The sequence below is a fragment of the Bos grunniens genome, chromosome 1, assembly GCF_055505025.1.
Source record: "Bos grunniens cultivar Pamir isolate PY7600 chromosome 1, Bosgru_T2T1.0, whole genome shotgun sequence".
NCBI classification, from domain to species: Eukaryota; Metazoa; Chordata; class Mammalia; order Artiodactyla; family Bovidae; genus Bos; species Bos grunniens.
In genome coordinates, this window is record NC_141165.1 from 23410834 (window position 1) to 23426864 (window position 16031).

General features: G+C 44.8%; 1 protein-coding gene across 1 annotated transcript in view; it reads left to right on the plus strand.

The window, feature by feature from the left end:
• Positions 1-16031, plus strand: part of EPHB1 (EPH receptor B1) — a 471534-nt gene that overhangs the window by 393826 nt on the left and 61677 nt on the right. Inside the window, exon 11 of the mRNA XM_086316585.1 lies at positions 9949-10196. Within this exon, the coding sequence (XP_086172711.1) occupies positions 9949-10196 (248 nt within the window). The remainder of the gene's footprint in view (positions 1-9948; positions 10197-16031) is intronic.

Below are 16031 nucleotides of genomic sequence, written 5' to 3' on the forward strand. Positions count from 1 at the left end.
GTGTCTCCTGCATTGGCAGGAGGATTCTTTACCATTGAACCACCAGGGAAGTCCCAATATTTGTTTACTGCCCCTCTTTTATCACCATGCTCAAAGTTCCATGGGAGTGATGAAACTTGAGCGCCTCTGTTAGTCCCGTGCCTGGCCTGCTGTGGCACTAAGGTGCTCAGTTAAAAGTGTCCTTGGAGTAAAATCATAATAGGGATAAACTTTGAAGAACTGGGTATAGTTTGGGAGTATGCAGAGAAACCAGAAAGAGGTCACATGAGATTGTGAGTCATTCGGTGCTCTGAAAGGAGCCTAGTGGAATGAGGAAGACTGATCCTTCCTCTTTTCCTTGCAGTGATGGGAATTTTTGAAGTCCTTTTAGAGAGGGCATCTGCTATCTTTGGAGAGTGTCAACTCTTTGAAACCATGAATCTGACTCATAGGAATCACTCACAGGTCAGCTTCAATTGACCTGTGGAGTTCTGATCCACTGCTTGATTCTGATCAGTTTGAGCTGTAGACATGCCCAGAACATAAACTAAGGCTTCCATGTATACTTGGGCCCTAAAGCATGAGTGGTGTTCCTGGGTTGTACAGTGTGCAGCCTGCATAACTGTATGTAGCAGCCCTGAGCACAACAATGAAAATACAGGTAAAGGTGTCACCAGAAGGGATCATCGAAGGGGAGACATGCCCATTGTATTTTAATTAATAACTGCCCCCCCCACTTACTCCAGCAGATGCTGACCCAGCATTTCCACAGATGGCTTAGGTGAGAGGGCTGGATAAGGAGAGTTGGGGAGAGGGAGTCTGTGGTGTATACGGATAGGATGGGGCCAGCAAAGAAGACCCATCTCTTCTCTTTGAGGAATAGAATGGTTTCTTGGTGATGATTAGGTAGAAAATACCAATACTGGATAGGAGTCACAGCAGGAAGGGTTTCCAGATTACAGTTCAGTCGCTCAGTCCTGTCTGACTCTTTGTGACCCCATGGACTGCAGGACGCCAGGCTTCCCTGTCCATCAACAACTCCCAGAGCTTACTCAAACTCATATCCATTGAATCAGTGATGCCATCCAACCATCTCATCTTCTGTCATCCCCTTCTCCTCCTGCCTTCAGTCTTTGCCAGCATCAGGGCCTTTTCCAATGAGTCAGTCCTTCCAATCAGGTGGCCAAAGCTTCAGCTTCAGCATCAATCCTTCTAATGAATATTCAGAACTGATTTCCTATAGGATTGACGGGTTGGATTCCCTTGCAGTCCAAGGGACTCTTAAGAGTCTTCTCCAACACTACAGTTCAATCTTCAGTGCTCAGCTTTCTTTATACTCCAACTCTCACATCCATACATGACTACTGGAAAAACCATAGCTTTGACTATAGGGTTTCTAGAGGAGCAAAATAAATAGATGTTGTCAGTAATTATAATTAATATAGTTGGCATGCACTGAACACTCACCATGTGCATGTTTCATTCAGCCCTCATGATGACCCTGTTAGCCCTGTGAGTTAGTGTGTGTGTGTGTGTGTGTGTGTGCGTGCGTGCGTGCATGCGCACATGCACACAAACACTCATGCATTTGCATATGCATTTGTAAACTGGTGAGGATGGTGGCTCATTCGTTAAAGAATCTGCCTACAATGCAGGAGACCCAGGTTTGATCCTTGGGTTGGGAAGATCCCCTGGAGAAGGGAATGGCTACCCATGCCAATATTATTGCCTGAAGAATTCCATGGACAGAGGATCCTGGCGGGCTACAGTCCATGGGATTGCAGAGTCGGACACAACTTGAGCAACTAACACTTTCACTTCTATTTTCAAGGATATCAATATTCAGTGAACAATTTGTCAAAGGCCATGTTACTGGTTGAGTTAACAGTAGGGCAAAAATTGAAACCCAGATACGATTGACCTTAATCCAGTGAATGTAACTCCCACACTACCTTCCACTTCTGTCACTGTCCTGGAAAACAGCAGCTAAGTATACAGAGACATTGCTTCTGATGTCAAACTCTTATCTAGCAGTTTGGAATACCCAAGCCACTTTACTGGGAATGGCAGTACTGTCCTAGAATTCAGTGTGCCCATATGGTGATGCCACAAAGATGCCCCTCATTCCCTGGGAAGAGCATGTTCTTCCTAGAATACCTTCGTCCCGTTCTCTGGTCCTCCTATTTTAATATAATCAGTTATTGACTTAAGAAGGCTAACAATGAGCGCCACAATATTTAGCATTTTTAGTTGTATGTGCTTGCTTATGTTAAGTACTTCCCTGGTGATTCAGATGATAAATGGTCTGCCTGCAATGCAGGAGACCTGGGTTCAATCTAAAATTAATGATATCTAGGTATATGGTTGTCTAAATGACTATAAGAAGCTATGAGAAAAGAGAAAACTAGATTTACTCTCACCATTTAGGTATTAAGTATTGTGGGCATCATGGCTACTAATTAGAGTCATCTAATTTGCCAACTCCAGTAGCCTAGTAATGGGTACCTGGGGAACTCTGCTGAGAAGGAGAAGTGGGATTGTGATCAATTAGTAATGTCTGTCCTGAGTATAGCATCAGGAGGTGGTGGAATGCCTGCCATGCTTTTACTATCCCTAGTTTAGCCGTAACCTATCTTACACAGGCTAGTGTCATAAAACTTGCTATAAATCGTATTTTTAAACCTAGTTTAAATGAATTCTTTAAAACTTTCTTTTCTGGTGGAAGCTTGAATTAGTTACATGAAGCCCTGCTTCCCTTTTTCCCTCCCTGAGGCAGTTTGTAACTTCAAAATGCTAAAGAAAAGAGTGCAATTGTGTGTGGATCCTAGCAGCACATAGCCAACAGCTAGTGCTTGAAATACCTGCTGGCAGGTTGGATGTTTCATTTCCAAAAATTGAAAATTCTTTCCTTCTGATTTTATGTATAATAGTTGAGGCAGTTAATGCTGCTAAACCATTTTTTTTCTCTCTTACTCATTTTGTCAAGGAAGATAGGGAAGAGAACCTGGCAAGGAGCTGAAATTTGTAGGGAATCATTTCAGCAGCTGTCTGGGAGGGCAGTGACAGGAACTAGCAAAATGACCCTCAGCAGACAGCTTTGAGGGCTGCAGTTCTCAAACTAGAGCCAGGCGTCAGAATCAGCTGGAGGCAAGTTAACACCCAAGTCACTGGGCCCTGCCTACTGAGCTTCTGATCTAGGTGGGTAGAGGTTGGGCTCCAAAGCTGCTTTTTCTAATAGGTTTCCAGGTGATGCTGGTGCTGGTGGGCAGAAACCACATTTTGAGAACCACTGCTAAGAGCCACTGGCACTAAACTGGCCTGAAGCTGAAGTTGGGTCCTATCCAAGAGGAGATTTGGTTCTAGGAGAGGATCCAAGGTCAGCTGCAAAGGCCTGTGCCCATCACAGTTCAGCCAGACCAAAATTCGGTTGGCTGCCGTTACTGTCAGTCAAGGAGCTGCATAGAAAGAGCTAACCATAACCACTACTCAGTCATTTCCTATAAGTATCTATTTTAAATATAATTCTGTGAACTTCCCTGGCAATCCAGTAACTAGGACTCAGCACTTTTATTGCCATGACCCAGGTTCAATCCCTGATTGGGGAACTAAGATCCCCCAAGCCACACAGAATGGCCAAAATTAAAATTATATGTATATCTATGTGTGTGAATATGCATAGGCTTCCCTGGTGGCTCAGTGGTAAAGAATCCGCTTGCCAACGCAGGAGACGTGGTTTCTATCTCTGGGTCCAGAAGACCCCCTGGAGAAGGAAATGGTAACCCACTCCAGTGTTCTTGCCTGGGAAATCCCATGGACAGAGGAGCCTGGTGGGCTACAGTCCATGGGGCCGCAAAGAGTCTGACATGACTTAGCAGCTAAACAATAATGTGTGTGTGTGTGTGTGTGTGTGTTTATGTATAGTGTGTGTGTGTGTGTGTATATATATATATATATATATATGTATGTATGTATGTATAATGCTAATACTGAATTTGTTGAAAATAGATTTTAGGGGTTAATAATTTTTCCTAAAAATATGGAAGACGGATGGCTATGATCTGGAGCTCGTGTGAAAGGAAGCTTTTTAGAGTTCTTGTGATGTGTCTGTGTGCTCAGTCGTGTTTAGAATTCAGATCATGGCAAATCAAAGCACCACAAGCCTCAAGTTCTGGCCCTAATGGCAGGAAAGGTGTCCAAGAATAGTTCCCTGAACATAGTACATGAACCTGAGGTCAAAGACCACAGGTGAGAGCAGTCAGATTGTAAGTGACGGATGGCCTTTAATTTCTGTTTATTACTAAGAATGGTGCATCAACTCCAGTTCCCCACGAGCCTGTGGGGGTGCTAGAAGGGCCAGAACCCACAGACTTTAGTGCTCAGGGCTTACCTGGAGACACTGTCTGTGCCCAGATACCTGGCAGGGGGACTTCTCACCACCCTTGGCAAGATGCCCTACTTGTCTTGGCTGCAGAAACCCTTCTCTCTTCCATTCTCCACTCCCCACCCCGGGTTTGTCTTTTTAAAATCACCACCCAGCTGTATCTTCAATAGTCTGGAGTTTGCAATATACTTTCTCATAGACCCCACACCTGGGAAGGCCCCACAGTTAATCAGTTCTTTTTGTCCAACAGAGCTGAGAAATCTGAGGCTGAACAAGGGAAGCACCCTGCCTGAAGTCTGGGGGTGGTGCCAGGATGAGGGGGTGGGGAGGTGGTGTAGACTCAAGTTTTTTTCTCCAGAGTTTCTCCTTTTGGCCAGAGTTTGCCCCAGCTGCTCTGGGGGCCACTTAATTACATGGTGGAGGACAGCGTCTGAGTGAGAACTGTGGATGAAGTGACTTCCTTTGCAGTTGGTGGTTTGAAAACCTCTGGGCTTGGAGAATATGAAGTCATTCCTTTGTCAGACACCAGAAAGGAGCTATTTTTACAGAATCACAATCCTTTAAGTCACTGCTTTCCAGTGATTATGGAGCAGATTTTCCAAGAGCGTACAACACTGCTATGTGGTAACCATACAGAACCCATCTCTCCCTATCCAGGAGAGCACTTTTTTAAAAACACTTTTTTTTTTTTAGAGCAGTTTTAGGTTCACAGAAAAATAGAGTGGAAGGTACAGCAATGTCTCATATAACTCCTGCCCCCACGCATACACAGTCTCTCCCATTGTCAACACCCCCAGGCAGAGTGCTCCACTTGTCACAGATGAGAAACCCACACTGATCCATCATTATCACCAAGGTCCTTAGTGCAGGTTCACTCTGGATGCTATGGGTTTAGACAGATTTATAATGATAGCCACCACCACCCATTTAATTTCTTACAGAGGAACTTCACTGCCTGAAAAATCCTCTCACATTTTTACTTTATAATTTCAAAAAACTATATGAAGAGACCCCCTATAGAGGATATAATTTAGAGCTAAAGTGTTAGGAGCACTACACCTGAAGACCAGTCAGCCACAAAGGTTAAACAATGACATGACATTTGTCGATTAGGAAAGGAATGTGCGTGGCCCACACTGTTCTATGTAGATGGGACTTCGCGATGTCACACTTTCATCCACGTCTTCCTTCTTTCTCTTCTTCTTTCTCCCCGGTCACAGCTACAAAGCCCACTCTGTGTGTCAGGCCCTGTGCAGTGAGAGGCAGCTTATATGCAAGCACTGCTTTCAAAAGAATTCAAAGGTGTAGGGATGAATTCCAGGTGCTCCAGGGCCTTTGACAATTCCCTGATCTGTTTGAATATGCTTGGGTGGTTTTGACCCATGGCTCTCAACTTTGGCTGCTCCTCAGACCCACCTGGGCAACCAGGCCTGACTTCGTGGACCTATGACCTGTGCACGGGCCCCCATGCTCAACAGGGCTCATGCTCAGTTTAATGCTCTGCCACCACAGTCTTAAAATTCTTAATAAATTTTGAACAGTGAGTCCCACATTTTCATTTTGCACCAAGCCCCGCAAATTATGTAGCTGATCCTGTGGGCTGCTTTTAAATATGTCCATGCCCAGGCTGCCCCCAGACCAACTAGTCAGAATTCCTGCAGGTGGGATCCAGGCCCCTGTGCTTTGTAAGCTCTCTGGGGGAGTTGCTGTGGGAAGCCATCCTTGAGAACGGCTTGTATAAAACAGAAGTCCTCAACTATGGGGTTTCTGTGTATGTTGTGGGGAACAATAAATTCACCCAGGGTGCTTATACAAACTCCCAGACTGATGTGTAGAAATGGATAAATATTCTGATTCCTAAATATTCTAATCTTGCCTAACAAGCCAGGCAAGCGCTTTCCGTAAGTATGCAGTTTGTCTGCAAGATAGTCCCACCGTGTTTGCTGTTCCCTTGTTACTGCGTCATTGTGGCAGTAACTGCATTTGAATGCTTAGGACCTGCACGGTTGGGGCACAGTGGTCCCTGCATGGGACTTCCCCCAGCTCTCTTCCCGGTGGCACTGCTAACTGAATACACCTTCTGAGAGGTGATGTGACAGGAAAAGGTATGAACTATGCACAGCATCCCTAACTGCCTCACAGCTGTGGGGTCTGAGGCGAGTTTTCCTTGTGCCTCAGTTTCTTTATTAGTAAAATGGGCATAATAATACCCAACTCATAAATGGGTTGTGAGAATTAATGAGATAAGACACGCAAAAATCCCAGCACTGTGCCTGGCATATAGGCGGTCAAAATATATCAGTGTGCTATCTCCCTCAAGAAGAAATATTAGCATGTTTTCCCCTCACTCTGAACTGTGTCTTTTTACTAAAAGAAAATAGAAGTCATTAGTACAATAATAGGAAAGAAATACTGATATTCTTCAGTTAGTATACTTATTAAATATGCATATATATTCATTCAGTTCATAGCTATTGAATACCTACTAGGTCAAGGTGTCAGAGAATTGATTGCATATATATCTGTGCACAGGCACCCATGTATATACATACAAACCTTGTCTCCTAAGTCAGGAGACTTTACCACTAGCAGGCTTTACCACTAGTGCTACCTCGGAAGCCCTTGATCAAAGTGGAAAGTGTAAAAAAATTAGAATAAGCATGAGGAGGAGGAGAAGAAAGAGAAAGTACAACTAAATAAAACCCGGTGAACAGGAAGGGAGTTCTCATGCCCTTGGACAATCTCTGAATCCAACAAGAAAAAGGTTACCTTTTCTTTTCTGGTAAAAACTCAGCTAAAGAAAAACCACAGAGTTTTAATTCCAAGAGCCCTCACACCTCACTGTTGACCTTGATACAAAAGACAGTCTCTCCGCTTCTACTGGGGAATTGCACATGACTTCACTTACGGCTCAGCTGGTAAAGAATCTGTGCGTGCAATGCAGGAGACCTGGGTTCAATCCCTGGCTCGGGAAGATCCCCTGCAGAAGGGAAAGGCTACCCTCTCCAGTATTCTAGCCTGGAGAATTCCATGGACTGTATAGTCCATGGGGTTGCAAAGAGTTGGACACGACTGAGCAACTTTCACATTCACATATGTAGAGACACAGCCATATATACAATATATGCAAACATGCATATAGACACACATGTATATGCACACATAGACACATATATGTATACATACATATGCATACACACATATACACACACAAATAGGCACATATGCAAGCACACACATATGTGTGTGTAGAAGTGGAGAGACTGTCTTTTGTATCAAGGTCAACAGTGAGGTGTGAGGGCTCTTGCAATTAAAACTCTGTGGTTTTTCTTTAGCTGAGTTTTTATCAGAAAAGAAGAGGTAACCTTTTTCTTGTTGGATTCAGAGATTATCCAAGGGCAAGAGAACTCCCCTCCTGTTCACCGGGTTTTATTTAGTTGTACTTTCTCTTTCTTCTCCTCCTCCTCATGTTTATTCTAATTTTTTTACACTTTCCACTTTGATCAAGCACACACATATATGACAGGTAGTTATTATTCAATACTTTTCTTTAAATTCAAACTGAAAAATCAATGCTTATTGTAACAATTTAAACAACAGAAAAGCAACTAAATTAAGTTTACTAATCCATACTCCCCCATTCCTATTCCCACCATTCCTGTGTAACCAAATTTTAAACAATTTGAAATTGAAAACAAATTTGCTATGAATTTTTTCCATAATGTTTTTTGGCATACACACAGAGATATCAACCTGGGCTTATTCTACAGGCCACATTCTTAACTTTCTCTTCTTTTCTGTCTCACTTAGCAATATAATGCGGACATCTTTTGAAGTCAGTATATCTCATTCATCTATTAGTCTTCAGTAGCTCCTAGCATTCTGCAGTATGGCAGTTCTCTTTCTAACCATTCCCCTGGCTATGTTCATATGGTGTTTCACGTTAAAGGAGATGCTGCAGTAAACAGTCTTTTATAAAAATGTTAATACTGGTGCTTCTACTTATTTTGGATAGGACAGAGATAGAGCCTCCAGCAGTTTATAACCCAAGGATGGGCAAAGCCAAACAAACAATAATAAATGTGATACCCCAACTTCTATTGCATGCCTACCACATACCAGGCAATGCAGTGGGCGCAAGGTGCGGATGTGAATGGGACTCGGTCTGACCTCAAGCAGTATGATCATGTATCAAAACCAGCATTACACATGCTGTCTATCTTAAGTTCATTGAAATCTTCCTAATGGTGCTTAAGACAACCTCTACTCCAGCCTTAGAGTCTTAAAAAGTCCCATTGACTCTGGAGCAGCTTTATATCCAAAGCCCTTTTGTGCAGCTTCCTTCCAATCCGTGCAGCAGAAAATACAAAAAAAGTCCCATCTAAATCACAGATGTTAACATGCTTTCGTAATTCGGCCAGTAATTTATCTGATTGCTCACAGTTTGCTCCATCATCGTCTTCCAGAAGCTGAAAGTGACAAAGAAATTTCTCCTGGCAGAAAGACATGTTTCTCCTATCAGGCCTTTGACACCCATCTTTGTGATGCACTTACAAGTAGATTCTAAACTGCTTCACATGACAGCACCGAAGTTACAAAACCAAGTTAAATCATAACTTTTGAAAGCACGTGAACAAGATTCAACAGATTTTTTAAGCAGCTGTGAAATAGCATCACCAGAATTGTTTTTACTCCTGGTGATTTTACTACACAAATGTTTAAATGCTGCATAACCCATGGAGGTGTGCTGCTCGTGTCTACTTGAAAAAGCCACTTTCTGTTCAGCTGCCAGGAGTGCAGGTAGCTGCCAGCTTCCCACCGCAGTGCCTTCAGGATCTACCTTAACTTTCCCGCAGGGCCCAACTCTTTCTGGCAAAACCCCAGCCAGTGACAGAGCCAGTGGGATGCTAGGGTAGGGTCTCTTTGGGATGGGCACTCTTTATTCTGGAGCTCTTCATTGGGTTGGATGAGACTGTCAGGTCTGCATTGCAGTTTGGGCCTCTCCTGCATTGTAATCTGGGGCTTGAGCAATCCTGCTTCCTCTCCCCTTTATCCTGCACAGAGTCTGTTAACTTCCTTTCCTAACTCCTCAGTGTCTGCTTCTTAGGGACCCAATAGACATAAACACTTTCAGGGCAATGTAGGAACATAAACACTACACATCTCATTCAGAGGACTGGAGGACCTGAACATGTCCCTAGCCCCTGGACATTCTTATACGAGGCTCTGCTAAAAATGAATTATGTTTCTGCCACAGTGAAACTGACCATTTCATCTCAATTGTTCAGCTGGGATACAAATGAAAATCTAAACGTGAGGAAAAATAAACCCATATAGAGTCTGTAATTTCACTTCAGTTACCCAAGCTGTCTAAAATCCAAGGTAAAGAATGTTTTTGGGTATTTCTTCTGTGTTTGCCATGAACTGCTAAGAGCCAAGCCGTCACAGTTATAATGAGAGGTCACTCTTTTCTTTTTGCCACTTTAATCACTGTTCCATTTGGAGCGCCATTGTTCCTGGTAAGCTGCCTCCCCTCATGGCAGCACAGGATGAGGAGAAAGCGGGTTATAATTGCATTCTTTTTGCAGGAGAGTTTGGAGAGGTGTACAAGGGGCGTTTGAAACTTCCAGGCAAGAGGGAAATCTATGTGGCCATTAAGACGCTGAAGGCTGGGTACTCAGAGAAGCAGCGACGGGACTTTCTGAGTGAGGCGAGCATCATGGGGCAGTTTGACCATCCCAACATCATTCGCCTGGAGGGTGTGGTCACCAAGAGCCGGCCGGTCATGATCATCACGGAGTTCATGGAGAATGGCGCTTTGGATTCTTTTCTCAGGGTAAGAACTGCTCAGCTTACCTTTACCCTTCAGAGTAAAAACACAGATGATGCTGGTGCTGGTGGGAGCTGGGGGACCGTGGTGGGCTGGGAAGAAGCGTCCATGTGAGGACCACCTGCCACTTAGGAATCCCTGATGAAATATAAATAGGCATTGGAGGTGTTAGCAAGGCTAACAGATTTGTTTCTAAAAAGAAAGAACAAAGCAGAGCATGTGGACCCCTCCATAGAAGGATGGCACAGAGCCAGGCCTCGATGAGTAAGAATGAACAGAGGACAGAGGATGGCCATCGGCATCCGTATGAATCATGGAGATTGAAGAGACTCCCAGCTGCTATGCTGTCCTGCGTGATTCATGCAGACATCGGTGGCCATCTCTGCCTTTTCCCCAGCACAGCCGCCCTTCCATTCAGCTCTCTTCATTTGCAGTTCAGAAATAAAACACCTTGCCCTTATCTGATGCCTGGGCCACCTGGCCTCTGAGGAGGTGCCTCTGGGCAGGACATGGGAACAGTGCGTCACAAGTGTCCACAAGTCTTTTCTGGGGTTGATGGAGAGCTGTGGCTCCCACCCAGCCTGGAGCAGGGATGGGGGCCCCAAAGGCCTATGGCCGAGAGATCTATAAAGGACCATTGTCAGAATGCCCAAATGCAGCCACAATAGAGGCACTTTCATTTCTATGGGGCATCTAAGAGCTACTCAGAGAGGGCGTGTATGAGTGTGGCCATAGTGCTTATGTCTGGGGGATAGAAGCTGTCTAACCACAGGCCATGGAGCAAGGCCTGCCTCAGACCAAAGGCTTAGCTGGGGAGCCTGGGAGCAAGAGGGCACAGGGGCAAGGCCTCTGAGCAAGGGCTTCAGGGTAATGCCAAGTAGCTGGCTATGCATGTCACCAAAGCTACCAAACAGTAGCCATGGCTGCAGATCAAAGGACTATTCATTGGAACATTCACCAGGAGTCAGTCACTGAAGCATTCACCAGGTGACTGCTCTGACCGTGCCCTGTGCTGGGAACTGGGCCTATACCGATGAGAGAGAGATTACTTTAATGCCATGGAACAAATCACCCCAAACTTCAGTGACTTAGCCAATTTAGTTTGCTCATAAGTCTGTAATTTGGGTAGGCAGCTCTCTATTCCATGTGTTGTCAGCAGGGGCAGCTCAAGGGCTAAGATCTGGAATCGCCCAAAGACTCATTTACTCATCTGTCTCATAGTTGATGCTGGGTATCAGCTGGCATCTCTCTACCTGGCCATCTCTGGCTTCCTCACAGCTAGCTGGATCCTCAGAACAAGCATCCTGAGCACAGAAGGTAGAAGCTGTATCAGTTCTGTAACCTAGCCTGAACAGTCACATAGCATCCTTCAACCATGGTGATGAGCCCACCCAGATTCATGGAGAGGAAGCACTCCCCACATTTAACCTGATGTCTTCTTACACATAAGGGATGAGAAGTCCTGCCATGTCCATCATAGAGAATACAACCTGAAGAGATGCCCCTGCCCCCCAGAACCTTCATGCTGGAAGCTTCCAGTAATCATCTGTCTGGATTGTACTTTTTGTTTCTATGCATGAAGCACAGAGGTGTCACATATGTGATGATGGGCTTCTCTGGTGGCTCAGATGGTAAAGAATCTGCCTGCAATGCAGGAGACCTGGGTTCCATTCCTGGGCTGGGAAGATCCCCTGGAGAAGGAAATGGCAACCCACTCCAGTATTCTTGCCTGGAGAATCCCATGGACGGAGGAGCCTGGCAGGCTCCAATCCCTCGGGTGACTTTTTGTTTCCACGCATGAAGGACAGAGGTATCACATATAGTAGAACTGAAACCTTTTTGAGAAAGCCAGGGATGGCGTCAAAGAGGAGATAGAACTTCTCTAATGTTGAAGAAGGAGGAATTTGCCAGACAGCAGATAGGCTGACAGAACAGTAGAGCTGCGTATTCAGAGGCTGAAGTCAGGGTGGCCTGTTCGGTAATCTGTCAGCAGTTGCATGGTGGCTCTGAAGCCCGGAAGTAGAGTTTAGGGGCTTTCCTGTGGACAGGAAGCTGAGGACTTGTCTAGAAGCTGCACTTGTACATACTGAAGCTTCCTTTGCAGGGGGAGCACACGCTTTATGCTCGTCTGGGTCGATAGGCAGTAGTGGCTTTTGTTTGGCAGGGTGGGGGTGATGGGGCCTATGTACTTTGCATGGTACAGTCTCCTTGAGGGTGTGGGATATACTTTGTATGACCCCAGCACCTAGCACAGTGAGCACCGAGTAGAGGGTAGTGGAATGAAAGACCATTTCTAGAGCAAAAGCAGTTGGGTGTGGCATGATTGATGGAGCATCCTGAGTGTACACGGATCTCTTGCCCTTGTCACCAGACCTCTTGTGTCACAGTGGGGCATGGACCATGCTCCCCTGGGGGCATTCCTTCATGATCAGATTGCTCATGCAGACAGTCAAATAAACATGAATAGGTGGTAATGTTAGAAGAAGAAGTATCTTTCTGGAACCAGCCTCCAGACCCATTCAGGAGTCATTTATTTCCTACAAGTCACCTGTCGGTGCTTCTCAGAGACTCTCAACACAACCTGGGAACTGAGATCAGATTCTCTCCCGGGAACATGCAGGGGAGCAAAGTGATTCATTCTCAGGAGCCTGCAAAAAATCAGAACTCTGTGCTGCTCTGCACACGCCTGTTTCCATTTGCGGGGCACAGGACATGGGGGCAAGTTGGATGCCAGTTATTTTTCATGATGATGCAGCCTAGGCAGTGAGAGAAAAGCTCAAGATGAGAGAGGAGCACAGGGAAATGGAGGGGAAAGATGGCAGAAAGGGAGCGGCCAGAGCAGGCAGTGCCAGGAGGGGAGGGAAATGAAGCGTGTCTGACTCCCCGCGCAGTGTAGAGGCAGGTAATCTATAAATCTAATTTCAGCCTTACTACCAGACCCTGGAGCATAGCAGCATTAATTGATGTATCTGCTGCTTGATAAAATTGAAAAGTGGGTCATCAGTTCAGTTCTGCAGGGTCCATCTTCTGGGAGGTAGTATAATTTTAGGATCGCCATTCAGAGAAGAAAAGGGTCCGACTTCAATTTGTGCACCTGTTCTCTCCTCCTCCAACCCCACAAAGGAGCCCCTTCACACCAGACATAGTAGCTTTGGATTGTGGCCGTGCCTGCAGCTCTAACTCAGGGTCTCAGAGCCTTTGAGCATCAAGGGTCCAGTGACGACATCAGACACTGCTTCTCACAGTCCACTCAGCGCTCCTCTCTCATTGCAGGACTTAGAACCCTTCACATTATGGAGGGATTGGAAACATTGTTATTGTTTAACCATACATTCAGTGGGGTCACAATTATCCACATTTTTAAAAAATGTGCTATGGATTAGGTAGCATGCAAATCTATAATTAAATATTTCCTTCTTGGCTCTCAGACTCAGGGGATTCAATCTGGTAGCTCTTCCATCATCTTAGGCACAAGAGCTGAAGCCCTCCTCAATGCCTTATGCCCTAGCCAAGAAGGTTGGCCTGCTCTGTAAGGCCTTCATGGCTAAAGCAAGGCTTTGTGGTTATTGCTGGTGCATTCACAGATGGCCGTAACTGGGAAACTCTTAAAAGTCACTGAGCAATGTCAGTTGGGGGCATTTATCATTCATGGGATGCTCATTCATAGGCTGGAGCTAGATGATAGCAAGCCAGTTGTCATGGAGAGAATCCCAGATTGCAAGTTCTGAGACCAAGGCCCTGCTTTAGGCTCTGCTATGAGTCATCACGTGGCCTTGAGCAAGTCTGTTAACTCAATTTCCCAATCTATAAACTAAAGGCATTGAGCTGGATGGTCTTGAAAGGGCTCTTTCAGGTAAAAAAAATCTATGATTCATTCTCTTCAAACAAATCAAATAAGGGTTTCATTTCCTGAAGTGGGTTTGTCAATGAAAGTTGAAATACCTAAATCCTTCCTGTCTAATAAAAGGGCCAGCAAGTGGCTTCAGTGAATTTGTAGAAAAGCAATTTCAGCAGAAAGCATTTTGTGAAGGGAAGAAAGTTTAAATCACTTCACCCAGCCTGTATTTTTTCTATAAACTGTTTTTACCATGTTCTCAGCATGGAACCAGATCCTTTCCCAGAGTTCTAAGAAATCTGGGCTTTTTTTTTTTTTCTGTCTTGTTTATCTATGTATGTTGATGTTCATTATCTCTGGAAGTTCTTTTGTGGAAGTTTATATCAATGAACTGAATATAAAACAGCTGGACATGTAAGAAAAACTTAATGTTCATATCTATAAGTTTCACCAAGATTATGAACTCAACTGGTGTGACTGTCTTATCATAGTATGTGATTTCCCTGCAGATCTTAAAGAAAAAGTATTGCAGAGTTAGCATCAGTTCAGTTCAGTTGCTCAGTCATGTCTGATTCTTTGTGACCTCATGTACTACAGCACGACAGGCTTTCCTGTCCATCCCCAGCTCCCGGAGCTTGCTCAAACTCATGTCCATCGACTTGGTGATGCCATTCAACCATCTCATCCTCTGTTGTCCCCTCCTCCTCCTCCTTTCAATCTTTCCCAGCATCAGGGTCTTTTCCAATGAGTCAGTTCTTTGCATCAGGTGGCCAAAGTATTGGAGTTTCAGCTTCAGCATCAGCCCTTCCAATGAATATTCAGGACTGATTCCCTTTAGGTGGGAAAAGGCACTGAACAGGAATTAGAAAAGATTCAGATTAATGTAGCATATTTGTGGTTCATGGCTCTCCTTTCTATTTCTATGGCCATCACAGACATCATTCATCAATCATAGCTCTTCTTCCTACAAAGCTTATACACAGACTTTTCCACATAGGCAGTCATTCCCAATCGATCAAAGATGGAATGTCAGTGGAGAAGCAATTTGTTGTTTGGACTTAGATTTTTTTAATAAATGAATATCACACAGTAAGGCTGATCACTTAAACTTTCTGGACTTCTTTCATCTTCTTTATAAAAACAAAGTAAAATCGCCTGCCTTGCCTACTCCACAGGACCAGTGTTAAGGATGAAAACATATTCTATGAAGTATGACTTTCCATACAAAAACCAAGGAAGGGAAGAAGTCAGAGTTTATAGATTAATGATCCTAACTTCAGGCCCCTGTTATTAGGTCCTACTGCAGTTTGGGTAGTAGGATGTGAGGGTCGACAGTGGCCTGCTGCAGGGTCGGGGGCACTGAGTGCATACATGGGACCTTTTGAAGGAGGTCACCATTAACTTCATTACCTCCACCGTAGTTTGGCCTCAGGTCAAACAACATGGAGGGAACACAGCCCCCCGCCCCCCATCAACAGAAAATTGTATTAAAGATTTACTGAACACAGCCCTGCCCATCAGAACAAGACCCAGTTTCCCCATCAGTAAGTCTCTCCCATCAGGAAGCTTCCATAAGCCTCTTGTCATTATCCATCAGAGGGCAGACAGAATGAAAACCACAGTCACAGAAAACTAACCAAACTGATCACATGGACCACAGCCTTGTCTAACTCAGTGAAGCTATGACCCATGCTGTGTGGGGCCACCCAAGATGGATGGGTCATGGTGAGAATTCTGACAAAACGTGGTCCACTGGAAAAGGGAATGGCAAACCACTTCAGTATTCTTGCCTTGAGAACCCCATGAACAGCATGAAAAGGCTGATAGGACACTGAAAGATGAACTCCCCAGGTCGGTAGGTGCCCAATATGCTATGAGAGATCAGTGGAGAAATAACCAGAAAGAAGGAAGAGACGGAGCCAAATTGAAAACAACGCCCAGTTGTGGATGTGACTGGTGATGGAAGTAAAGTCCAATGCATTAAAGAACACTATTTCATAGGAACC